This window comes from Anser brachyrhynchus (genome assembly GCF_964034855.1).
Source record: "Anser brachyrhynchus genome assembly, chromosome: 14".
NCBI lineage: Eukaryota > Metazoa > Chordata > Aves > Anseriformes > Anatidae > Anser > Anser brachyrhynchus.
Window position 1 is genome coordinate 4,594,656 of NC_137709.1, and position 27,860 is coordinate 4,622,515.

The window sequence follows — 27,860 nt, forward strand, 5'->3', positions numbered from 1 at the left end:
CACGTACCTGTGCACATTTGTGATGCTTTGGAGCTCCTAAAGCATGGAGACAACCTGCCTGCTGCTTTCTTGTTCGTGCTCATGGAGGTCCTACACGGCAGAGTGCCCTGCAGAGACGGCTAGGCTAATCAAAATGCAAATTCAGGGAGAAACTAGTCACTTAAATTCTACTAATATACTTTAATTTTTCACCCAGCAAAATGATATATGGCTCCACTATAATTCAATCTCCTTACATTTTTCATGAGTTAAATAAAGCATATCAAGATAGAGTCCTTCAGCTGTCATATTTCACTCCATGTGCAGAACTACTTCAAGCAGATGCAGAGCAAACCCTACATCCCACTTTGTTAGCTGCAGGGAATTTGAACCCAAGTAAACATGGATCCGAGGAATTAGCACATTGACGGACACAGGCAGCCCACTCAGATCAGCATCCCAACCCTATGAGGATTATTATTTCAGAGGGAGGTATATGAAAATTTTTGCTAAGATTAACTTATCAGCTGGGAAATTTCCTATTTGCTTTTAAAGCTCAAGTACTGGGGTATGAGTGTTTATCTCCCTTTCATAATTCTTCATTTTCTTTTGAATGCAGACCAATTGTTTCAACCCTTCCTCCAGCCCAAGGTATTTGTAGCATCCACTGAAATGTCCAGATTATTTTGACAACATCAGTATCTTGGTTTCAGCACAGCTTGGCAGGAGCAGTGAATGCCATGAAGGGTGTTTTCCCAAAACTGACTTCTGAAGGATTAAAGAGGGCTCTGATTTACCACGCATCCAGACTCACAACCTCCTGGCTGCCCAGGATTTCCGTATGCGGCTCCTTGATTGCAGAAGTGTATTGCAAGCACCACAGGCTTGTTGAATGCAAACACTGTAAAGCTCTGTTTCTCCTCTCATTCTTTTTACAGTGCATAGAGGAGAGCAAATGGACAATTCATATGAATAAATAGCCACCATTATAAGCAAAGATCGCAAAATGATTCTTTGGAAGTACAAGCTCTGTTGTTACCAGAGTAGTCATTTGTACACCTCAACTTTCATAGCGGTTACTCTATTTTAGGAATTACACATTTATATGATACCTCTTTTACATTCCATATAACAGCATTTTGTGACAGTAAGAAGTAGAAATCAAGAAAAATGTATTTCATTTACTTACTTTCCATTTTTCCTCCCTACCAGAGGCCATTTTGCTACAGAACAGTAGCTTTCCAACCTCTGACGGAGCTGCTCCTTGTCATTTTTCTTCCATCATTTATTTTCAAAGCTGCTCTATAAACTTTCTATCAATGCATTACTAATAATCTTAACAGACTTTTATCAAGGGAAAGCATAGGTTTTCATTGTCAGGAGGCCTTTCTCTGAACCTCGAGTGCTGGCATTTTTTTGACAATCCATCTAAAGACAATTGTCTTCTATTGACTTTTTCCAGCTGCTTCGAGAATGACGACACATTTTAGGTCTGACAGTTCACCTGGCTCATTAAATCCTCCCTCCCACCTCCGCCACCCCACCCCTAAATCTTGACTAAAAATGCTGTACTCTGTTAACAATACCTGACTTCAAATATCAGTCTCCATATTTCCTTCGTTTCTCCAATTCTGTCATTCTTATTGCCATCAAAAACAAGAATCAAAAAAACATTTTTAAATGCTTCTGCTCCCACTAAAAAAGTTAGTATGCTCTGCTGCTCCTACAGCAGATGGCCATTTTAGGTATGTTTTCAGTGTTTTAACTTTTAGGACAATGAGAGCAGGCAACACATCATCTCCCCTTAGGAATCAGTGGGTGTTCACCCAGCAGCAAACCCCAGGAGGTGATGGAGTTGGCACATGAGCCATGCCAGCTTTGTCCCCACCGAGAGCAGTGAGTGGTGGCCGTGTCCCCTGGGTATCTCCAGTCCCTTTGAAGCAATGCCTTGGTTTATGGCAGTCCTGAGATCTGACTGCACCTTCTTTCCCTCTAGCTCATTACAAAGTCCCCTCGTGTTCAGCAGTGAGAGAGATGAAAGCGCCATTTACAGGCTTTACTGAACTGGAACCACATGTCTGTTTTCCTTCTGTAACGTACTTTTTTCTTCAATACAACTCCATTTCCTACATGTTCTTTCTTTCCTTAGGGACAAACAGTTTGATCAAGTTTTACTCTATATTCCCTCCAATAAGCCAAAAAGCCATTTCAAAATTTATTCCAACCTTATGTTGTGGCAATATTATGTTAGGAAGCAAATTAAGTTCATTTTTATATCACTTTCTTAAAAGAATATCTGTTCAAACAGAGATCCTGCCCATTCTAAATGCCCCTTTTTCTTATCACCTTTCCAATTCCCAGCACCCCTGGCTTCCTTCCTGTCTTTTGTGCCCTTTTACTTCGTTTACCACAGAACAAGGAGGTCTTGCCTTCACAGCCCACTAAAAACGCCCCCACACCACAGGTGGGACATCAGAGCAGCTCAGCCTTTCCAGTCACCCTGTCTCACGTACACGCGTGGGTCCAGAAGATGCTTCAAAGATCTTTTGCCCTAGGCAGACCCAGCTTTGGGGAGCTGTAGCCACTCACTGCTCCTCAGCCCAAGCAGAATGGAGCTTGAAACCAAACAAGACAAATGAGAAACTTTTTAAATTGCTGGCTAATCTCTTCTTCTTCTCCCTGTTGCATTTCTTGGGATGTTCCTGGCACAGCTCAAATTCCTTGCAACTGCACACCATAGATTTTTGCCCACTGACAGTAGCCACATCTACTCTGAAGAAATATCTACATACCTACCCGGAGAAATCCCTCTCCAGCCTATAAAAGACTGACTATGACTTGCAGTTGCTAATTTTAAATTCATAGTCTGTCAACATTGAAAAGACTTCTTCAGCAACTTCTTCCACATATGTTCTTAGCTATTACATCCAACCCTCCTCTGCTACTTAAGAGGAGAACAAATAAATTCTAATCACATGCACAAATCTCCTTCCAATATTTGCTAAGCACTAAATCAACTCTTTATCTTGTCTCATATTATTTCCCAGAATACTCTTAAAGCTCAAGAGAGCCTGAAAATGAGAGGAAAAGTGCAGAGCATGCTAAAAGAAACGTGGAGGAGAAACCTTTTTTGAGTCAAGGGAGAAATCAAAGGTTTGAGTGATGGCTGACAGCACACAGGTTGTTTAGGATGAGAAGACCAGCACCAGATTTGACCCTCACTAAAGCCTGAAGCTGATAGCTAGACCGGATCCCTGAGAAATCTCTTGGGTAGAAAGCTTTATTATTATTAAAGCAGAATTGTGTAGGAATTTTATGTAAGAGACTTACGAAAGAGACTGTCTTTTCTTCACATAGATCTGTCTGGCAGATGCTGGCACAGCTTCTTTCCATTTTGATCTCCCCTAGGTTTTCACTTCTATGTACTTATGGCATGCTCACAGCATTAAAGTCTAGATCTGATTCACGGTGAAATTTTCTACACTTCTAAATTACTTAGGACCACTGGTCCCTTTGGCCTCTGACAAGAATGGTGCTCCTAAGCAGGTATGAAATCTCTGATCATAACACCTTGTAAACTACACCAAATAAAAACCCCTTAAGACAGGTATTTGGGTTCTGGCTGTTAAAACCACCCAGCTCATCATAAAACAGCGATGAGGTCCAACATTGCCCTCCTGTCCTTTAAAGCCATGAACCTCTGCACTTCAGGCTAAATGAAGCCAGTTAAAAATAAGAATAAAAAATAAAAAGTAAAAAAGCTGTGTTTGAGTAAGAAACAGTGCTGCAGTAGGTGGAAAATGTCTCAGCAGCACTGGGTGCAGAGGGACTCCGTCACTCCCAGAGCTGCATTAACCTCAGACAGAGGCAAAATGCCTTTGCTTGCCCACAGCTCAGCTAAAAACACCTCCGGGAGCAGGGCTGCCATGCCCAGCTGGTGCGCAGAGCCGAGGAAGGTATCAAAGCCAGAAGCAGCCAAATGAGAGTTGAAAGCCTCTGTTGTCAAACTGCAAGGTGAGAGAAATGGGCTCTTTGAAACACACAGCCAGACTGAACAAAAAATCTGTTTGTCCCCAAAAAAAACATTCATGAAACACCCGCCCAAACGCAATCTCAACATTCAGAGTGTGGCTGCACACAGGCAAGCAGATACCTTGCTTTTTCCAGATTCAAATCTGAATCTTGCAAGAAGAAGGTATTTAATCTGGATTGCTAAATATGTGGCTATAAATAGCATATGAAGCTGTGAGAAGTATATAACACTACCAGGAGAGGAGAACTTCTTTATTTTATCTGAAACATTCTTGCAGTTTTTGTAATTTTCCTATCTGAGTCCCACCAGCACTCTGCATTGCATCAGGATCAACAAACCCGTGACATTTTGCAGTTCCAGAAATCAATGTTTTGGGGAGTGTTTTTGGAAATGAAGTTCACATAAAAAGCAAGTTTCTGCAGAGACCCCCAGCAATATAAACTGAAAACTAGATGGTGTGGAAAGGCATTGCAGTGGGCTGCGGACGGGGGCAGAAGCCACGGGGCTGTACTGGAAAGCACCCCTAACCCCACAGTGCGTGTAGAGAGCACATGAGAGGACATATTAATGGGGAAGAAAAGGGGATAACCCTGGGCTGTGGGCAGGGAGGGCAGAAGGGGCTGGAAGGGACCTCTAGAGTCCAACCCCACTTGAAGAGAGACCTGATCTCGCTGAATTTACATGAAAATGTATGTTGCTTCTAGACCAACCATACAGCAGGCATTACGGTGCCCAAATTCATCATGAATTTTCTTAGATACAGTTTTCATATATAATAGCACATGGCCTGTACAAAAGCGAACAAGCTTACTAAGGAAAGTCAAGCAGCCAAATCCTGCTAATTCCTACTAAAAACTGAGATTTCCCTGCAAGTTACTGAAGCTTAAAAAAAAAAAAATGTGAGTAAACAAGCAAATAAGCCAGGCTGAAAAGCAGGGTATCCCAAGCTGTTCCTTCCTGGCGCTGTCACATTTTGCTAACTTGCTACCGAGTGGGTCACTGCTCGTGGAAAGCAGCCACACCATTTTCTGCCGTGCCTCGTAGGGCAGCCAGAGGGAACGAGGACAGCACCAGTAACCCCAGTAACAAGAGCATCAGCGTGCTGCCTCCCACAAACTGGTGAGCAATGGGAAGGAGCAGGTCCCGGCAGGACAGGGAAAATTTTTAGTAGGCCTGCAAATTCAACACCATTTCTGTAGGTCATGTTACATGGCCCAGGAGGAGGCCGCTAGATCGAGTGACACGAAGCCATTAAGCGCTGTATTTCCCCGGTGCAGTCCAAGTAATGAAACACCTGGAGATGGATAGCTCTGTGCAACTCCAGCCAGAAAATATCAAAGCTGTTGCTACTCAGGAGCCGTGCATGGATCAGTGGGGTCCATGCATCTGGGCCAGCACAGGTGCAAAGCCTGGGGCCAGGCCTGCACCCTCCGCAGGAGGACACAGCCAAAGCCACAGCAGAACATAAGCAGGTGAAAATGGGACCACGAGGTGTACAGCGGTGCACCAGGCACCCAAAGGTGCTCAGCTCCTTAAGGTGTCCTTGCAGAAGAGCTGCACACTTTTGGGGTGTCATTTTGATGATAATCAAAAGTGATAGGCAAGCAAACACGCACCCCTGGGTGGCATTAGACAAACGTAATATCCACTGAGAGGCTGGGTCTCAGAGGATGCTGAAGAGAGATGAAGTCAAGAGCTGAGGAAGAGACACAAGCACTTCCACCCCCACCTCATCCCCTGCCCCATAACAGAGAGATGAAGAAAAATAGTAGATGAGGAAGTTTTTATCATTTTTAGCTGAGACTTTTTCTGTTGAAAGGAGAAATAAGGCCTTAATTTGTTTATTATCTTTTTTCCCAGACTTCAGGATCTGATCGCATCAGTTTGAAAGTTCCCTTTTTTCCTAGGAAGATAAACTCCTGTCACTTTATTTCAAATGCTTGCACTTTAATATAAGCCACAGGCTACTTCAGGAATTATACGTATAAAAAAAAAAAGTGACACATCCAAAAATATGAGGAAGTCAAATTATTTTCCCTGCTTTGATGTTTATTTGTATTTTGTACTGCGGGGCACTCGTGCAATATGCACAGAAATGCCAGGAGAACGACTGAATCCTGCTCAAGTAATTGAGAGGATGAAATGGTAAAAGGAACCGCTTTGAACTCAGCCCATCGGCACATCACGAAACGCATTTTGGGGTCCACGCGTCGTCACTGCCACATATAGCTTGGGTTCGTGGCTGCTGGGTAAATCTGGCCATAGACACACAAGGGAGTACAGGGGTGAGACTTCAAGCTGGGGCTTTCTCCCAGGGCTGAGAAGCCTTGGGACAGAGCAAATATGGGCCTTGGTTTTGGTTTTTTTTTTTGAGTCCTTGGATTTAAGAAAAAAAATATATCAATTTTGTAAATGATTGATAAAACTTGTCCAGTAACAATTTCCTGCTGATTTTTATGAACACCAGATCACTGCCTGAAAACAAAGCTTACTGCTTCCTAAGTGCCAACCGATCCTCTGAAGGTAGGCCACGCTGTTAACTCATGTTATCATTTTAACACCGGTCTCAAAAAAAAGAAAAAAAAAAAACACAACCACAAGTGGAAATCTCAGCAGTATTATTTAGAAAGAGAAGTATTAGGATACCAAATATCCCCCTAGCAGGAAGGATAGATTAGATTTACATACAAAGAAAAAACTATGCAGAGGCTAAAAGTTCAAAGAAGTTAAATGAACTGTACATGTGAAGAACGGGTTTCCCCCATTACTCCAGCACAACCACTAAAAATTCATTGTGCATTACTTAAAAAATTACTTTGGTTTAGCTAAATAAACTTAAGTATTGCAACTATTAATTGAAATCCAACCCTTGGCTAATGTGAATTAGTGCTGGATTATAATGCTACATCATGATAAGCAGCTTGGAAATATTTCAAACAGATTTGGAAAGTTGTTCCCCATTAGATTATAAATATTATTAACAGATAAAAAGCCATAAAAGAGCCCATCACTTCAAAAGGGATCTGGCCATTTTCTAGCAGAGGAGCTGGAGGTACACAGTTCGCTAAGCCAAATTTCAAAGCAGAAAGCAAATCAAGGCATTTAGAATTATTATTGATTCTTTAAATTATTAACTTAAGGGATTACCTTGTTCACTTTATTTTTGTTCAGAATAAAACATTAGCTGGATATAGTAAGGGATAAGACGTGCTAAGCTTTTAGCTCTAAACATTAGAGGCTTTTGATGACACACGTGAAATCAGCATAATGACATTACTTTTTTCCCCGAGCGATGTTGTGGATAGCCAGGGAAGAGCAAGGCTCTCATGGGGCTGAGGACAGGCGCAGGAACAGTGCTAGCTCCGAGACACCCAAACACTTTCCTGTGCCTACACTGGATGCGTCTTCATTAGCAGTTTATAAGAAAGACATTAATGATGGATCCACCTGAGGTTAGGCCAGTAGCTACACAAACATGTAGTTAAAAAAGCAACGACAAAAAAAAAAAAAAAAAAAGGAAAGAAAGCCCTTCCCAAGCGAACAAATTGCAAAGAGATAATGAAATGGGGCAGACAAGGCGTCCTGAGGGAAAAAGAGATGAAATTAAACTTGCCATCAGCTGATCAGCATGAAGTTTCTTTTCAGCTAAATCCATCGAAAGAGATCTGATCTCCAAAACACCGTTTGGACAACTCGTTTCATTAACAGCTTCTAAGTTTCCTTTGCCCCAGCAAATGGGCGATCCCTTCTGCTCAGCCTCAGATTCCTGCTCACGTGGATCAGGAGAGCAAAGGGCTTTCCTCAGCCCCTGTGGCCACCCTTGGACCATCCTGCTGCTGCTTGCTTTGGCCCCAGAAATAGCGATCAAATAGTTTTGTATTTAAACCTCACTGTCGTGCCACTAATAACACAGATTTCCAAAATGTGCTCTCAGGAAGGACTACCCCAGGCTCCGTACACCTGTTCCTCTTGTAAGCACAATCCCTTTTCCCACATTCCCAATGTACTCCCTATGGGCAGCTTGTCTTGATTGCTGCAAATCTCTCATATAAAGCACATAACAGGTAGTGACACATTTATAGCACTTTTCATCTTTACAACTCTGTGTGCTGGTCAGTTTTTATTACACTTGCCAAAGCGCCTTCCTTATTGTCCACTAGGAAAGAGATTTTTTCCCAGACAAGCTTTTAGCCCGGCGAGATGTAACTACACAATAAAGACACACACATCTTCCCCTATTACACTAACTGATAGAAAAAAGTTTGATCTAAGCACAGTGGGTTTCCATCTCTGTTCCCAGCTAGCCCAGCACATCATCCTGAAAATGTTCATTTTTATGGTACCTGCGGACTTGGTACCATCTAGCCCCAAAGTGCTCCCTCGAGGGCCTGCATTCAACTCAGAAAGGATGAAAGGGCTAACTAACAAGGTCTGAGCTGTTGCAGGTTCAGCTATAGGGGGCACAGAAAGCAAATTTCTGGTTTGTAGCACTTGCTTATTCCTAAAGTTATTAACTGCTCCAATGCAGTATTTATAGCGGGGCTGCCTGCCTCCCTTTCCCCCAAGCAAAACTGTCACTATTTTAATGCTATAATAAGAAGCTGATTTAGCAGTGTGTAACTTCAAAGGGAAACTTTCTTCTGCTGCTTGATAAAATATTAATGGAAAATAACGCAGCGCGGCGGGGCTGCCCAGGAGCCTAGGACACAGCTCTTTTGGGGCTGCCAAGCAGCACTCCCCCTGCCCGGTGCCTTTTGTTCTTGCCAGATTGCCTAATAAAGCTGCTGGCAGGAAGCTCTCAGATTTGTTTCCCAAACTGTGGCCAGGGACCACCACTACTTTACCTGCACAATCTGTTTCCCTTCCAACCCCAAAGCTCCCAGGCAAGGCCGTGCAGGCAGAACCAGCTGTGGGGCAGGCTCCTTTTGTCACATTGCACGTGGGAGGGTTTAGCAATGATGCAACAAGTTGGGAAGCACGAGGAAGAGGCAAGAATAGGCCGAAGCAATGGACAGTTTGTCATGCAGAAACCTCCTCTGCAGGCTACGAACCCACCATCCCAGGCTCCATCCAACAACCAGGTACCTTCGCAGATGCCACCCCAGCGTGGCTGCCAGGATTCCCCCTTCCAGCCAGCGACATCTGATGGGGTTCCCCCAGCCCACACTCGATGCACAAACACCTCGGGTTGGTACATCAAATCTAGCACGTGCCCACATCCTGCATTTTCAACAGCAGTCCCTGTCACCCTCTTTTCCCCCTGCCTGGGTGGGCAGCAAGCACAGCACTACTTCTCATTCAGCTCTCAGATTTTCTGCAATTCATTCTTCCTGCATTTTCAAGATGTGTATGAAATGAAGATGCTGTAAAGCTTGGCACGGGCAGCTCCCCAAGCATTATGTAGCTCAACCAGCGACAGCAGCTTTCTGCAGAGCTGCGGTAAGTCACGTCCTGCTCCTCTGCACTGAAACCACAGCCCCCAGAATGCTGCAGGTCCCCGCCAGCCTTCTCAGGGGAGATGGAAATGTGCAGCGCATCGTAAAGAACAAACACTGCCAACTTCCAGTCGTTTTAGGTTCTTCCACCAACAAATATAACCCCTCCAGGCAGGATTCAGATACACGGGGCTGGATGCTGGGCCCCGTGGTGCCTTTGGGCTTTGCACGCCCAGCACTGAGGCTCTTGGTACAAGCAAACACAGACCAGGTTAGGTCGTGGTGGTGGTTACCTCTGGGTACAGGGCTCCTTTCAGATCTTTTGCTGCTTCCACCTCGTTTCATAATGACTGACATAATTGCTGTCAGAGTCCCCAGACAAACACTCCAGATTTCAGTTATTTCCCAGGCACTTGGAAATATCTTAACTCTGATGGGTGCTACATGAAAAATGGATCCCTTCCCATCCGTGTCATCCCGCAGGTTTAAATGTCGCCCCTGCTAAATCTCAGTGAACACCGCAGGACCCCAAGCCATTACTCACTATGGAAACATCGGCTTCTGGCCCCGGTAATGGGTACGGTGCACAAGGTCCTGTGATGGGCCCGAAATCACCTGGGGCAGCACCCAGCTTTCTCGTGCGGGGGCAAGGCACGAGCCGAGAGCAGAGGAAGAGCCATTAACGCTCGCTGATGTACAATGCACACACTACATTAGTCACAATCCTATAAATAAACATGTTTCTCATCCACACTACATTAATCTTGATCCTATAAATAAACAGATAGAGCACAGTCGTGGCTGGCTGAGATACCCCTGCAGAACGAGAGTGGCGGTGCCGGAGCACACCGCAGAGCTGGGCTGCAGCATCCGCGGCTGACAAAGACACTGTGGCTCTGATTATTGCTCCATAATGGCAGATTTATTTAAAGGAAAAATAGTGGGCTTAGGGGGAAGGGGTAGGTTTACTTGCTATAGTACTGATTCTTAGTACTGTTCATTTCTAAGGGTTTGCACCACAGCCCGCAGCCTCGGTTAAGAAGTTTGCAATAAACCCAAATAAATAAAACTGGGTGTCCCACGAGCATCGCCGAGACTTTTCCTTACAAGATGAGGAATGTTGAGCATCACCTCACATCCACACAGTATTCCCTCTGCTTATGCCTTATGGGAAGGAAGCCAACGTGCTTCTCAAAAATAAATAAATACACACACTTTGGAATTGCTTTACCAGTTACAGAAACATGGCAGCTGATCAGCTGCAGGCCAGCTCGGGACAGGGATGACACTGTTCCCAAATAAAATGACAAGGAAGTGAAAGGAGGCAGAACGTGGCCACCTAAAGTGCGATATGATGCATGTGTCAGTGGATATTAGTGCCTTCGTATAAGCTGTAAAATTGGTTCTTAACAATCCACTTTAGCCATCGACCAGCTAAGGAAATGCCAGCAAATGGAAGGAAACAACAACAAAAAAAAATAAGTATTAAGATGATGGAAAGATAGAGAAAGAAAAACAGAGTGAACCCTTTTAACCCCAAGCAGGTGAACCTGGAAACTTGGAGACAGACACAGTGGAAGTGAAAGGCAGGAGGAAAGGAAAAAGATTAGTATTTAATCCGAGGTACGATTTCATTAGCTGTGTCTTAGTCTGCAGTGTAGCACTGTGCTAGAACTGGACATTTTTGTCTTTACAACAAACAGCGTTTGTGTGCCTGGGTCTGCACAACCCGGATTCGGGCAGCACGTCCCGAGGGCACGGGTCAGGGCTCAGGGAGCACCGAGCACTGCTCAGATGATTGGGAATATGATGCATTGGCCATTTTAATTAACTTTCCCACTGAGGGTTGACTGTTTATATTCGGTGCAATAAAACATGTGCAGCGTTCTTAATTTTTAAGATCTTGCAGACAATGAGACAAAATTAGAGCAAGCTACTGAGGCTGTCCCTGGGGACCAGAGCCGTGTGCTGTCATCCCCCGGAGAGGCCAGGACCAGCAGAGATGCAGAGGGAGCACAGACCATGGCCATGGCACAAGAAGTCTCTGACAAACGCGATGTCTGAAGCCTAAGCAAGCTTCTAACTTTTCCATTCACGTGTTAACTGACTTTTTACTGAATCTTATCTTAGTGAAGGCACTTAAGCAATCAGAGGTAAAGCTACCCATTAACAATACTGCCTCTTTTTCTACTTTTCCTTCTCAGGAGGGGGTAATCAAGGGAAATTTAATTGTTCATGAAAGACAGCATCTGCATCACGTATCCAACATACATCTGCCTGGAAAGCTGCCCAGTGCGGCCATTCGGTTTGGTGCACGTTACCTTTATACTCCTCATTAATGAAGTTGATTTCATTATTAGGGACCTGGAAGCTGTAGCAGGGGGCGATGCACACATCCAGAGCATCTGCACGCCTCCTCATAGGAGATGCACTTCATCAAAAGCGGATGCAGATGAATAAACTGGTGGGCAAGGTGTGTTGACTCTTTATTTTACTTAACAGTAATGAAATGTAACAAGTGCAGCAGAGGGATGCATTTTCATAAGCAGACAAGCAGATGGGTGAAGAAACTTGACTTGCTATAAAAAGCTCGGAACTGCCAAGCTGTCTGAAAGGCGCTGCGGAAAGAGTCGGCTGCTCCACAAAGCACACTCCCCTTGCCAAGATCGCACCTTGCATGCTGCAGCCCAGCTCTGGGGGGCTGCACATCCCACGGCGGATGAACCTCGAAGCCAGCAGCCAGCCAGGAGCCACGCACTGCCTGGCCCCACCACGTGAAATACCCTGGGTCTTCTGTACAGGGCAGAGGTTTCCACGTGAAGCATTCACCCCATTGATTTCACTGCCCACTGGAAGTAGGGGTCTTAAAATAAATTGAAGCATCAGAGATTCCCTACCTCAAATACTCCGAAGCCTTACACAGGCCAGAGGAGAGGTCACTACCAACCATCACCAGCTGTTCAGCAGGCAGGCTAACCAGGCCACAGCAAGCCCAACCCAGCTCCTTCCTCACGTGCACTGCACCGCAGAAATGCGGATGTATCCTTTCCATACCTTAAACCAGAGAAATGTTTCGTTATAAGGAACGCAGTGGGCTTAGCTGTAAATTTGTCCTGGGCTACATCTTGAAGCAGCAGTGAGGTCTAAAGCTGCTGAGACCCTTTTTCAGCTTTACTGCTAGAATCTTAACAGCAAAACCGCTTCAGACCCTTTGTAGATGTGATCATTTAATCCAGCAAAAATGCCAATAACATCCAACAGTCGTGCTCAACCCACATTAGCAACCATGGTCAGCTTGCCTGGGTGTTTTCAACAAGCCAACCTGTTGCTTTTCTGGGTTTGAGGCTTTTGTCTTCAGGATTTCATAAGCAAACCCCTTTTCTTGGTTATTTGTGTTCATTTGCAAGAGGCATAAGTCATCAAAAGCAGCTACAGATGAATACTCCGCTGCACATTGTGGGTTTTCTTTTTGATATCGACAAAACCTAACAAGCCAACTTGAGAGATGTATGTTTAAAACCAGTCAACCAGATGGGTGCAAAAATCTGATTTGCTATAAAAAGCTTATAGCTGCTGAAAATCTTAAGGATTTGCTGGAAGGACTCAGCTGCAACAAATTATGCCAGGCTACTAAAAAGACTGATCCAGCTTTGTCCAACTGTTGTCTCAGCATTTGCTTTCCTTTGGCAATGCCAAGGCTGAACCTAGCACACCTCCCAGGGCAAACAAGTGCCTAACGAGCAGATTCTCAATCAGCACAGCACTTCGATGGACTCCGGGCAGAGCTCACCCCTCTGCAAGGTGCCGTCCTCCCTCCGCTGCCCCAGTCCCTGCCTCCTCTCCCACCTGAGCCCTCCAGAGAAGGAGATGTTTCTGCAAGAGGACCCCAGCAGCTTGCAGGGACTGGTTTACTTCCCAATTATTGCTAGGGCGTTGTGCAAGCACGATTCAGAGCAATCTCTTCTCCAGGCTGTAACATTGCCCCTCCATCACGCATAAGCAGAGCGCGCAGCATAAAAATCTTTTAGGTTATGTTTCACACATGGAAGCTATCACCAGCCTTCTGTGCCTGAAAGGAGATTTGCAGAGACACAAAAGCTGTTGTGCAAAACCTGCCCTGGGCTGTTCTTCCAGTTGAACTGGGAGCCCAACCAGCCCCCTCAGGGCTCTGGGAAGTGCCTCGTTTTTCTTCCATGTACCCCCAAAGCAGGAGGAAAAACTACACAAACCATATCCTGACAGGGAGCAATTGTTATTCACTTTATAATTTATGTTTTCTTGAGAGGCAGTTTTCATATTTTGGGCTCTTTCGTGCTGTCTGAGAGCCTGGCTCAGAAAAGGGTCAAGGCTCCGCAGCTGCCCAGGCCTGCAGGGCAGAAGCTTTGGCAAGAATGAAGCCTGTGCAAGGCAGACAAAAAACAAGAGCTACCCACTCAGAAGCAACACACATAATAAGCTGTGCAGATTCACGCTGGAATCTGACAGTGTAATCTGACAGATTTCCCTAAAAGCACCTCAGGATCTGCTTCACCTGCCCTCACCCCGGCTGCCCAGTTCCCCCCTGCCCTCACAGCCCCATCCCCAGCTCTGTACCCCCGGGGCGAGCTCAGCTCCCACTGTCCATCACTGCACCCAGCCTGCCTGCTTTGGTCAGGCCAGGGAGAGGGAGCATCACCAAAAAAAAAAAAAAAAAAAAAACATTCTGCTGCTTTAAAACCCAGCCGTGATAACTGGAATCCACAAATTGTTGGTATTTCTTTTTTTTTTCCTCCAGACCTGTGGGACTGCTCTGAGCATAATTAGGTTTTGGGTTTACAAAAAACCACCAGCATCTGTTGCCTGCTCTGTGCGTGCTGCCAGTCTGAAGGGACTGCTCCAGGCTCGCTCCAGCTTTTGTTCTCGCAAAAAGAGAAAACTTTGCTGAGCCTGGGGCAGGGCTGCTGGCCAAGGGAGGCTCCGGTTGTATTTGGGACTGGCAGCAGAAGCAGAGGAAAGGAAAGGTACTGAGCGGAGTGCCTCAGCCTCTAGCTGAATTTAATTTGATGAGTCTCAGTTTAATTTATGGGGAAAATTCCCAGCAGTTACTGCCAACAATCACATTATAAAATAACTCTGGCATAAAATAATCACCAGCATATGCCTATCTCTCACTTTAAAGGAAGTTCCAAGAATTAGAGCTTGACCAAGCCTCTCGCTGTTTAGCAGGGAAAAGTCCTCATTAGACAAAGACTCTTTCCTTGCCATCTGCCAGCAGAGGAAACACAACAGCAGTGCTGCCCAAGCAGAGCCATCCCCAGCACTCTCATGCACTAGCGAGGGGCGAGCGGAGAGGTTACTGCTAGTTCTCCTCCTCTGCACCGGGTAGAGTTGCACTGCCAAAAAGCCTGGGAAAATATCTACCATGGGGAAAAAAATAAAATAAAATGCGTACAACAGACCTCCTGCAGCCTACAATTAGCTCTGCTCCGGGTGAGCTTCATGGTGACCCCTCTGCTGCTCTCATCTCTGGCTGGTTCTTGCTCCAGGAGCAGCAGCGTGGTACAGAACAACATAACACGGAGCCTCGGGCTGGGAGGCTTTAAAGGAGGACCACAGCTCTTTGATTGTTAACTAAGAGTTAAGAACTGCACATCCTATAATGACTGCAGGTGATGGCCACTGCATACAAGGTTGTCCTGCAGGCAGCATTCTTTGTAGAAATGTGCCAGGCCAGAAACTCCCACCCAAACACACCTGAACATCAAGTTGCATTTGGGTTTGAATTCTAAAAATTCCAGCCAAATCACTACTATGCTGGGGACTAATTTCCCTTTCTAGGCAAGCAGCTCCAAGCAGTCCTGGTTTCAAACCTGAACTTCTGCTCTGTTTGGGCTATGCACTCTCCCCCTCAGCATCCAGCCTCCTCTTTCCTTTTTTTTTTTTTTTCTGTACGTGACAGTGCTGTGAACATACTGTCCAAGCTACATGACACTCTCTGCTTCCTTCTCCGAAGCCCAGAAACACTTCTAGGAATTCCTCCCACTGCTCTGAAAGCACCAGCTCACCTCTGCAAGGCTCAGGGAAATCCATTCGCAGACCCCCTGCACCTTCTGCGCGGGGGGACTAACCCGACACGTCCTGAGCTTGTAAGTAGCACTGATTCTAACCCAGGGGACCATGTTCAGCCGGCTCAAACCTGCATACATTTTTAGGAATACATTATGTATGAGGGTAGAGCTGTACAAGTAGAGTTGAAGTTTTAAAAAAAAAAAATAAGCCAATTTACCTTCTGCTTCATGCCATACTCAGTCCTAAGACAGGAATTTGATGAAGTAAACACAAAGAGGTATAGATATATTCCATGGTACAGGGATTGGCAGGTGACAGTTTACTTTCCATGCTGTCAGACAACAAGTGGTGCATTTTGAAGGCCATTCCCCACCCGTTCCTCACCCAGGAGGGACAGGCACAGCCGCACGCAGGGTCAGGAGCACGAGCGCTTGCCCTCTGTCTCACTGGGGCCACCGGTAAGGAAGTACACTAACACCAAAGCGAGTTGTTGTGCCACAAGACACACGGTTGTGCAATCGCCGTCCAAAATTCAGGGCTGTACTCCCGCAAAAATAAAGCAAAAACTCGCCCCAAACTCCATCTGAAACAGTTATTGTATCGCCGTGAATGCAAATGCGCCGAGCCGCTGGAGGCGTTCTGTCATATGCCAGGCTCTGGAGTCCTGCGGCTTTTCTGTCAAAGACACCAAAGCTTTGATGCCAAAAGAACATAGTTTGCAATTATATCGTTTGCCTTTTTATTCCCTATTTTTTTCTTATTTTATTTCCTTATTGCCTTTTCTAGGAAATGCTTAAAATAAATTGATGATGGATTGATAAGAAAGGGGCCTTAAACCAAGAAGGGTAAAAAGCCATTACATGGATGTGTACAAATGTAGGGAAAATTATATAATGATATGCTACATCTACACTATTAAGAAGTTAAAATGGACTATAAAAGGAAGGTAGAATTGAAGGCAAAATAATAGGACTATTTCCAGCACATTTCAAACAAAAGGCTGGTAACAGGAGTTGTCAAACATTTCTGAAATCAAAAGACAAAAACCACCTCCTCGGGCACTTAAAAAATAAATAAATAAAAACAAGAGAAACACTTCTGTTGGCAGAAAGGAGGGAAACAGACACCAGAAATGAATGTTTTCTTCTCTCAAGTAAATGCTATTGGCCAGGATACCGAAACCCAGAAGAGACTGTGGGGAATTTACACCTGCAGACTAAAAAAAGCCACCCACAGCTGCAATCACCCCTCAAATTCTGCAGAAAAAAAAATATATAATAAAAAAGCAGAATAGCCAACACCACCCTAGCTGCATTGTGCTGGGAGAGGTAAGTCTGAGGCAGAGCCCTGATTTCCCATAGCACGGCACTGTTCGGCCCTGCCTCTTCAAGGAGAGGAGCCAGGAGCACTGGGGAGTAGCTGAGGGTGAGCAGGAATAAGTGATTTAAATGCAATACCCATATCCGTTCAGGGGCATCGGGGCTGCTATGAGGAAGGGATGACCTCCTGGTTATTTTGAAGTGCTAATCTGAAAGTGTTGTCAGAGACCATCCAGATAAAGTTAATCGAGGAGCCAGGGTAGAGCCATTGCAGAGAGTGGCTGTGTTTTGAAAAAGCCTTTCTTTGTCTCTATGTCAGTCTCATCTTGTTTAACTCTCCTGTATCAGCCATGCTGAAAAAATACATCAAGTCAAGCAATGTCTTTTGGGTTTCTTTTTTTTTTTTTTTCTCTTTTTCTTGAGGGACTGAATATTGTCCCAGATAGAAATTGCAGGCCAGGCTTGGAAGCCCTCTAGCTCAAATACCGATTGACTTCAGGGGGGTTTCCATGTGTGAAGTACATGCAAGATCAAGCACATCGGTCATTGTTATAATACCACTTACAAAAGCACTTCATGCTTCAGAAATAAATTGATAGCTGCAAGAGGAACAAAAGAGTGTGCACATTATGGTACAGCTGAATGGAGGCTCAGCATTGCTTTACATTATGTGGGCCATACAAGTTTGCTGGTTAGATTATTAGAAGGGTTATTAAGGCAATTCACTATCTTATGCCTCTGTTCTGCCTTACACATGCAGTACAGACCTTAAAGCCTACTATTTCTTCTAAAACAATGAGAAAACAAGACATGAATTCTGCAAGTCCTACAAAAGCTGAAACAACACACAGCAGTTGAAAGAAATAAGCCCTTGGCAGCTATAAGTTGTAAAGCAAGGCGAAAGAGAACCTGTGGTTAACACTTGGTATATCTCCAAATGAGTTGCCGTAATCTTGTGACACCAGGAGCTATGTCCACTAGCGTGACATTTTGATAACCCGTGCTTTTAAAACCAAATTAGCAAAAAAAAAAAAAAAAAAAGCAGAGATAAATCATAGCAGGAATCAAGAAGGAGCTGGGTTGTTGATTGTTGTTGTTGTTGTTTTTTAAAGCAGTTTGTATGCATAGGAGTGTGGCCACACTGGGATACTGCAAAGATCCTCTTCTTCTTCTTGGAGAATAGCACAAAATCAGGTACAAAAGAGGATTTTAGATATTTCTGAATTTCTGATATTTCTTTTTTGGTATTTTTAGAAACCAAAAAAGAAAGAGGCTATCCACAACTCTGACATCTCTGAAAAGACCAAGAAGTAGTAAAGTATTCAATTACTTCTAGTAATAACTACAAAAGGATCTAAATTAACATAAATCTCAGGTAAGCTGGTAATTATGGACAGAGAAATATGGGGCACCACGAGTATCCAGGTACGTCTTTACTTCAAAAATTTTTGAGGCCACACAGAGATAAAAGGAAGCCCTGAAAAAGGACTGAGAAGAAATTATGTATGTGTGTTTGTCTGTGAAGCACAGAGCATCTAAATGAGGACTTGCATAAAACAAACGGCAGTAGAGACCTTAGGCAGCACGTTAGGAGAGCGTCAGACAAGGGTAAATATTTGTTGTTAGCTTACAGCAAACAACCGATAGCCTTTACGAGACCTAGCAGAGAACCGAAACCCACTCAGATCTTGTATGCACAAAAACCAGAAAAGCATTTGCAAGCAAAATTTTGCTCACGCCACTAGTCCCACCGTCAGCAGCCGTGCTGGCTCATCTGATGAGCGGCAATTTCATTTTATGCATCAGAAATAAGCTCTTCGATAATATAATTTTGTGGGAGACATTTGTGTGACAAATGCCCGTTTCATACTAGTCTGCTATTAATTTTGAAACGTTGTTTTTATTTTAAACCCACTCTCGTCTCCCGAGGTCCTTCTGCAGCCTTGCCTTCCTTCAGTGCCTAACTGATGCCATCGTGTGGTGGAAACGGCTCTGTCTCTGGCAGCTTTGGTAGCCAAAATAATCCCTAAAAAACCCCAGCCCAGTGCCCCTGGGGCAGACCTCCTTCCCCCTCCCAGCCTCCAGGACCGGGTTTCCATTAAACACTGAATGGTTCTTGCCCTACTTTTGGCTTCTTCCAGGGAAAACCAGCACATTTCATGCACCGCTCTGGGATGCTTCCTACCACCTGGGGAGGTTTCACGTGCCCCTAGATGCTCCACTCGTATTTTCTCCAGCCTTCTTCTCAGAGCACTGACCTTACCCGCTTCAAACAAGTCCAGTCCTTCCTCCTGTCCCACAACACACAAGCATTTCCCTCTCCCCAGGCCAAATGAGCCAGTCCCCCCATGCTGCCTGTCCCCTTGCTGGGGTGACTGCACCTGGCCTCCTTCGGCTGGCTGCAAAAGGTGGACAAAACAACAAGGAGATGCACGCACGGATCCAGCTCCCTTGCTCAGACCTTTTCCTCTTTCACGTATTGCTCCTTCAGCCATTGGCTGCATGCAGGTAAAATCCCTTCATTTCCAAGTCACTTTTCTTAACGAAGCTCCAAGATACAGGCTGAGAAAAGGGAGGGCAGGAGGCTGTTTGCAGGGCTTCACTTCGTGCCTCGGTGTCGACTCACCAGAAAAACCTTCCTTGTTTCCCAAAACCCTCACATGGACGAGGACTGGGACTTCACCATGACCACCTGCAGCACAGCCAGCGAAGGTCGCGCTTCCACCTGCCTTGGTGAGCCCCTGCCTCCCCCAGGGCCCCCAGAAGGTTTTGTTGTTTCAGCCTCCAGAAATGCCAGGCTTTTTCTGAGCAACAGATACAGCAACTGATCTACCTGTCTGGTGGCAGGTAAGAGATTTCCCCCCAACACCCCTTATACTTTCTTCTCCTCTAACTTAATTTGCTGCTGCTTTATTAAGTATTGGATTTTGGTTTATATAAAGGTAAACAATGTTATCACACAAATCTTAATCTTATAATTGCAGCCTCACTTGAATTGCTTGATGATTAGCTTCTAGGCATAACACTCGTCTCATTCAGTTATACCTTCATTATCATCAGATTCATTAATTTCATCCTCTGCGCGCTAAAACACTGCATGGTTAAAGGCGACATTTAGCAATATTCAGAATATCAGCAAGGCTTCCCAGTCCCTGCTGAAGAGTTTGTAGAAGCGATATTGCACCAAGAGGATCAAGGAGTTAATTTTTCCTTTAAATCCTTGATGCATTGAGGTGATAGTTACATTTTAAAAAATATACACTATTAATTATTTAAATTGTACCAAAAAGTAACTGCAGTGTATCCTGAGCATGGTAAATGGCCTTGAGGTTGGCTCTGAGGGGCTCTCGGTGAGGCTGGGAGCTGCCTCCTCCTGGCCCACATGAGAGGGGTACTGCTGGAGAGGCCAGGATCTGTGCCTGCTCGCAGGGATGAGCATTTTGCCAGCTACGTCGCTACCTGTCAGCAGCAGGATTTGCTCATCCTCCTGTCATCCAGGGCTTTGCAGGCAGACTTGACTTTTTTTCTATTCTGTAGCTGTTCCTGGCAGTGCCTTACACCACCAGGTCGTGCACAGTTCCTCCGTATTCCTGGACTTCCTAGAGCAGGTCCAGAGGAGGCCACGAGGATGATCAGAGGCTGGGCACCTCTCCTAGGAAGGAAGGCTGAGAGAGCTGGGGATGTTCAGCCTGGAGAAGGGAAGGCTCCGGGGAGATCTTGTGGCCTTTCAGTACTTAGAGGAGGCTTATAGAAAAAAGGGAGAGCAACTTTTTACATGGGCAGATAGAGATAGGACAAAAGGAATGGTTTTAAACTCAAAGAGGGGAGGTTTAGATGAGATGTAAGGAAGACATTCTTTGCTGTGAAGGTGGCAAGGCACTGAGCAGGCTGCCCAGAGCAGCTGCGGGTGCCCCATCCCTGGAAGTGCTCAAGGCCAGGCTGGATGGGGTTCAAGCAACCTGGGCTGGTGGAAGATGCCCCTGTCCATGACAGGGGGTTGGAAACAGAAGGGCTTTAAGTCCCTGCCAACCTCAGTCATTCCATGATTCCAATGCCATTAAGGCTGCTTTAAATAAACCTGGCTGGAAGGAGGCTAAGATCACAGCAGCTCGGTGAGGGATGGAAAGCAGCCGCCGAGGTTACAAGCTCGAGAGAAACTGTCTCTAAGCGACAAAGGTGATGAATACAGAGGCAGCAAAGCCATCAAACCAAGCCTGGTATAGCCTCTCCAAGCCACCCAGAGTACGCTTATCAAATTACTGTTCATTATAGCTACAGAAGAGTAAAACAGGGGTGTCATGACATTTATCTTTAAAACACGTGTTTTAGTACCTGCTTGAAGAGTGATGTTTTGACAAGATTCCCCCGCCCTCCCATAGGGAAATGAAACCCTTACAGACACAAAATGTGCCCTTCAGGAATTGTAGGAGACAGATATGTGAAAATGAATACTCTAAAGCTACTTCTGTATCAGCTTATAAAGGCTTTCCTACAGCACCACCAGAACAAAGAGGTCCTACATAAACATAACATTACCAAACCAGTTCACATCACTATAGGACATGTCTGTACTCTTGGGCCACTAAGGAGAACAAATACACAACACAGAGAAATAGCTGGCTACGTTCCAGCTAGAGGCACAGTGAACAATGCAGATAAAGCATAAACTTTAGGTTATAAACACAGTATTTTAGCTTCATACTGAATCAATGTTATTTTTGTAGAGACTGATGCAACACCACCAGTTGTAGGCGAGAAGTGGTGCAGCTGACCTGCAAGTAAACCACAGAAACATTCCCCTGGCACACTGAATTTAATAGGTAAAAAGGAAGGAATTAAGTAAATACACATGCAAATATGTGGGCCAATTTAATAGGGGCCTTCGGGCTCAAGTGCTAACATTTGTACAGCTTACATTCTGCACATCTTTTGTGTACTCTTAGGCTACAGACAGCTTCATTCAACAGCACAAATATGACCTGCATTAGAAGAGCAGGGGAAACATTTTTCTGGCTTATCTTCCAAGGCTGGAGCCCAGACGTGGGATAGGAAAAGGAACCCAAAATACATTTAATCAAAGACAGGTTTACAATTTCTATTTTACATTTAAAATACCTGTTTTAGTGGAGACACATTATTCAAATGACATTTCTCTAAGGAACTGCAGAAGATGGATTCCCTAAACACAATAAGAGCTCAGCAGCTCAGTTCCTTTCTATCCCTTTAGAAAGCCAACTGCAAACACCAGCAAGGTTGCAAACAAGTACTTTCTTGGTGTATTTTGGAGGTCTCTCACTGCTGGCTGGGGACAATATTAAACTGAGCTGGGGAGGAGGGAGCTGCAGGGACGTGCGTGAGAGCCCCCAGCTCCACAGCAGAGACTATCCTATACCAGGGAGGACACGTCCAGCAAATGCCTTCTCTTAAAATAAATAAATAAATAACTTATTTACAAATATGTAGTCACACAGAGCTTGTGAAACCTCCTGCTATCTCTGCACTGCCTTTATCTGGGCTCCGGACCAGCTCTTAATAACACTTGCAAGTAGCTGATGGTGGACTGGCACCACTACAGCAGGGATGTGAACGCAAGTTTGGCTACAGACTTCGTGTGTACAGAATCATGCCCAACAAATTAAATTAAGTTATATTGAAGCCAGGGACCACTAAAATGTCAGTTAATTAAGGCTGGATTTACCAAAGGCTATGGGACATATTGCCAGCTGTTAATCTGCCAAAATGTGAAACTGAAATGCACTGAGCAGTTCAGGGGATGTTTTAAAGTGATCAGACAACAGATCGTGTCACACACACACACTCTGACCTGTCTACGTAAAGCTGATTACTTTCCAGTAAAGAAATCTTCCAAAAGTTAGTAGGCCTTGAAGAGGCCTCAAGACCAGGCTCCACTAACAATCCTGCTCAAACCTAGAGATTTGAGGAATCAGAGGTCTTAAAATTAAAATTGACAAGAAAAAAAAAATGAAAACGCTCACTTTCTTTTAAAATTATGCAATGGTGAGATTTATCAAGTGTCAGGTCTTGATTTCACCTTTTGCATTTATATCTACTTGGGATCAAATCTAGACACTCTCTCATTAAAAGCGACAGGCCAAGTGAAGAAGAAAGGTGGTTTCTATGGAAGAGTAAAACTAGAGGCATATGGCCCTGACCTATTTAAATTACAATTATAAAATGAGTTAACTGCAAAAAAAGATACAAATTTCAGAACCAAAGACTTTCTCCTTAGCAGCCATGCTAAGAAACGATGGTGTGTGCATGTGTCATCTCACGTATCTTTTCAAAAAAAAAACTAATTAAAAACATGGCATGGTGTCAAGTTTTTGTGTAAGTCTAAATCTCATCTCCATAAACTAATAGAAGGTTTTCTGGTTCAACAACAAGGCAGCAACAGCACAGGCAATCAGTCCCTTCCTAAACGATGCCTGCTACTGTGTTACGACAGAAAAGTGAAATGCTAATAACCTCTTGAGCCTTATTTCTTGAGTTTGTATTTCAAAATTACAAAAAAAAAAAAAGTATTAAAAAAGTAGGTAGACCACAACAAATAGGGGGCTCTAAGTTCAACCAAGAGTAATTATTTGCCCTGCAACCACCTACACCCATTCAACAAAAACATTCTCTGACCTCCAGAAATTTCTAAGTGTTATTTATCAAGCTGAGCAGCTTCTAGGTAATGTCATTGAGACTTAAATTAGGTTTCTATCAGATCTGAATCCCAGACTCCAGCATCTAGAGAACATCTATTTCACTCTTCCTGTTATGGCATCTCCAAATCACTTATGTTCTCCAAAACAGTGTCCTTCAGTGCAAATTTTGAAGTCACCTTGCCAAGCACCGCATGTCTTGTTGCTAACCTGACCTGCAGTGGGGTACTGGTGGGATAAACTTCAGTTTCCTCTGGAATAAAAGGGGACTTCAAGAAGGTCTTGTAGCTGAAACACCACGTTAGGTCAACCAAGCAACCCTGTGTGAATGAAGACCTCATCTGCTAAATACGATGCTAATGGAGGTCTATGAGACAGAGAAGAGCTGGAGAGGGAAATCACCCTGACCATACCAGTACCAGGTAGTCCTCATGTCAGGTGCAGTTCGCAGTATCACCAGTTACTGTGATTCATGATCCCTTTCCTCAGCTTTCCCAGGACATTTTGGTAAAGAAAAAAGGTCTAATAATTTCCTATTCATACCCCCTAGCTATGTGCACGGTATAACTTTGTGCAGATAAGTGACCTGACAGGAGGAGGCTGCTCACCCAGACCCGGCCCAACCAGCAGGCTGGTCGGGCTGGGGGAAGTCTGATCACTTTTATCACTTGGTACCTTTTTTCCAGCTCATTTCCAGATGGATCCCTTCTCTGTGCACTTCTTCGCCCCGTGACATGACTGCTTCCATCAGATTTGCTGGGAGGGAAAGGGACCCGTGGCTTAAGAGGAATGGTTATGGATGTGGCCAACCCCAGAGCAGTCAACAGCTTTGGGATATTTTTGCACATCAGACATTACTTGTCCTCTGTACCCTAACATTTTGCAAGTCCACAACAGCCATGGGTATAACATGTGCAAGGAGGTCACCCCAGGTGGGGCTCAGCGGAGAACATACATATAGGCCTCACAAAACCAGTATTGTGATCTCTGAAATTTTGGGGATACCAGTAAGTAGGGATTCAAACTGTGAAATGGGGTAACACATAACACATGCCCTGGAAGAGTTCACAGGTAGTCCATATTAGCTTAATTAAGGCTGCAGCCCCTACAACCTGCAGGACCCATTTGGGTCTCCCCCACCTGCTCCCACCAGCTGTGCCTCAGCTCCCTGCCCCTGCACCTCACACCACAAAACAAATAACAAAGTATGTGGCTTAAAAATTCCTGCTTCTTGTCTGCAAGGTGTTTTTATCGTGTGTCATCAAATGAGGGGCTCGGATACACAGAAGCTGGAAGACTAGGAAAGATTTCTATCACCGTACATTTGATCCCAATCTATATGCAAAATATAGTTCAGCCGCACTGCACAAGAAGAAAATCATAGCCATATGTTTCCAAACACCGAGGAACATAATTTTCGTGAAGATTCAGCACTGCAAATGTCTCTCGCTCGCCAGGCCCGCGCTCATTCATTTGGCTGTGCTGACCCCCAGAGCCCAGCGCCCTGCATGGCACATCCTCACCCTGGGACCCAGGCGGGCACTGAGGAGCTTTCCTCCTGCCACTAATTCAAAGAGGTTCTGCCGAAGTGATTGCTCCTGCAGGCTGGAAATGATTGCACCCTGGCAGCCTGATGGAAAACATACGTTTACTCGGTGTTGACTCAAATTGCTGCATACACGAGGAACTGCAGAATTAACTAGATAAGGAAAAAAAATTTCATAAACATTACTTAAAAAAAAAAAAAAAAAAGCACGTACACAAACTCATGGGGAAGCTGCCTGATTGTGTCTAATATCTCCAGCCACATACCTGGCAAAACCCAAATTATCCCTAGACAAACACCAGCTGTGGCAGAAGGGATCACGGTTTCTGCTTCTTGCAGCAGGAGGAAGCTGGCGCTAGTTTGTATTTTACACTTTTAGGACTTCTTATTCCTCTTTCTCCAAAATATTTGTTTGCCACATTAATATCTGTCAAACATACTAATCAATCATTCTTAAACAGAAAGCAGAGATGGTTTTCGTTAATTATTCCTAGGTTATTGCTGCATAAGGGAAATTATTGTTAAGAATGCATTTGCAGTGTTAAGACCACTGTGATGGAGACCAAAACCACCCCAGCATGGTGCAAAACACAAATACCTCACACACAGTGCAACATGTTAAACGGAAATAAAGAATTGACTTTTTTTAAAAAAAAGCATGCCTTCTGTCACATCCTTTCTAGCAATGGACCACCTTGACTCCCTTTCACCGCCAAAGGCTTTGCAAAACCCATTCTGGGATGCTGGAACAGGCTGCGGAGATGCATTTATTACCACAATTAACATTTCCATCTCTCTCTTCTGATGGGTATCACTTTATCGCTCAATGCTGCCTGTGTGTCCTCCCGTGAGGACAGAGCCTTTGATCTTGGCTGTGCTTCCCGACCTCCTCCTTTTTCTCCATCCCCTTTTATGCTGACACTTGCCTCCCCAGCCACCGCTGTAGTGATAATAAAAAGCATTCTGGCAACAAACCAGAGGAGCAGCATCGTCTGATATAACACCCAGGACCACACACTGGAAAAACCGCAAGACTTCACCACCACCTTGTGCAAACACCGTCACCACTATCTGCAAAACGCCTGGCGCTGCATCCACTTGCTAAGCAGCGAGAGGTTCACATCCATCCCTACCCAAGCAACAAGCCAGCCGCCTGACATACATAGCCCTGCGCTGAGAGTTTCAGCCTCTTGTACGTACCTTTTCTCCTGAAGCATCGTGCTCGCCCAACATGTCCTCTCCTCCGGCCGCAGGGTATGATGTGCCCTGGAGCCAGCTCCTCCACCACCAAAACCACTTTCCCCAGCTTCCTTGGAAGCCGCTCACCTGGGGAGAAGTTTCTTGGCACCACCAAAGAGCACGAGGCATTTCGTACAAAGAAAAAGCAAAAAGATATCCAGACAAATAATTAAACTTCTCCTGTGAAGGGCAGACAGAGTGGAAAAAAAAAAATGTTTGTGAGCGAAGCTGTCAACACCTACAGCTGGAAACAATTGATCACAATTAAGACTTAAGTCACGAGCAGGTGTTCTGGTTTTAAGTAACTCACTTCCACCTGGTTTGCTTCTTTTTTCTTTTCTTTTCTTTTTTTTAAGGTAGCTCCCTAACAAAACAAATGCACTTGCGGCTTGTTCCACCAGGATTAATTACAGCTTTAGCCATTTCAGCAACTAAATTACCAGTGCTCCTTAATGACGAATGATGCATTTCACAGTGACGATGTGATTGTTTGCGCTAGAAGTTTGTGCCGGTCTCTATATTAATAAAAGTTGGTCCTAAATAAGAATATATATATATATATATAAATTAATTTCTTGTTAGATAAGCCAAATATTCAATATATCTTATCCTTTCAAATAATAAAAAAATAAATTTCACATTCCAAGTATAGCTATTAAGAACAACATCCATAGCTAGTCAGTAGGCTGGTTTTTGAGACATACCCTTCTTCAGCACACGCAGTCCCCAAGCCCATTCACATTCTGGGTTCTTGCAAGCCACAGGTATTTTAAATCTCCTTTTGCGTTTGCTCTGTCCACTGGGTTGGTCCATCTGGAGCATGGTGCACAACCACGGCTGTAGGCTGCAGGACGGGGCCTGCAGCCCTCGTTCTTTGCAAAGCCTGGCCCAAAGGAGGACTTTAAGAACCACAAAGGAAAAAAAGTGAGGGAGCCGCTGACCTGTGGGAGCCTGCTTCCTGACAGGCGTTCTGGCAGCGGGTACTCAGCCTGTGGTATGCAGGGACAAGAAGGACTCAGAATCAAAACCCCTAAGGGATTTCCTGACTCCAGGCTTGGGGTAGAGAGAGGTCCTAAAATCCTACAAACTCATTTAGCGTGTGAGCCCTCAGCCATTTAAACCCTCAAACCTAGTCTGAACCTGGAAAGTCAATTTAGACAAAATCTAACGCTCCTGGAATGATTTTATCATGTTCACCTTGCGAGGTTACCACAAATTAAGTGTCCCAGGCTGTTTTCCATTAATCCACAAATTAGCTGCATCTTATCAACAACATTTTTTTCCACTAGCTCACTGAGGTCTGTTATCACTGCGGGTCTGTGCAGTTGCCTCGGGGATTTCTGGGCACTGGGTCACGGCTTCGGTGCTCCAGCACATGGCATGTGCCCAGGCGTGCACCAGCTACAGCAACACGTTAACGCACATGTAGTGTGTGTTTCATACGAATTAGTACATTTGCAACTAAATTCATAATATCCGAATTGATCGTTCTTTAAGCTTTCCTTACACAGATAAGAAATATTACCCAATTCTGAATTAAATCAGAGCTGTCTGGAAGAGTGTAGCTCCATAAGTACTGTTGTTTCCATTAGA

At 44.8% G+C, this 27,860-nt stretch overlaps 1 protein-coding gene across 6 annotated transcripts in view; it reads right to left on the reverse strand.

The window, feature by feature from the left end:
* Positions 1-27,394, reverse strand: part of LOC308177553 (uncharacterized protein) — a 59,552-nt gene extending 32,158 nt beyond the window's left edge. For 3 of the 6 annotated variants that reach the window (XR_013939247.1, XR_013939248.1, XM_080555027.1), the window contains exons 1-3: positions 27,209-27,394; positions 26,972-27,080; positions 26,229-26,447 (exon numbers count right to left, since the gene is read on the reverse strand). Coding sequence is in view for 2 of the 6 variants with exons in the window: in XM_080555027.1 (XP_080411153.1) it covers positions 26,229-26,245 (17 nt within the window). In the remaining 4 variants the exon portion in view is untranslated. Of the gene's footprint in view, positions 1-15,773; positions 16,171-21,556; positions 25,182-26,228; positions 26,448-26,971; positions 27,081-27,208 lie in introns of those variants that run through there. The other 3 variants (XR_013939249.1, XR_013939250.1, XM_080555026.1) reach the window with 3 other exon arrangements.
* Positions 27,395-27,860: the final 466 nt, after the last annotated feature.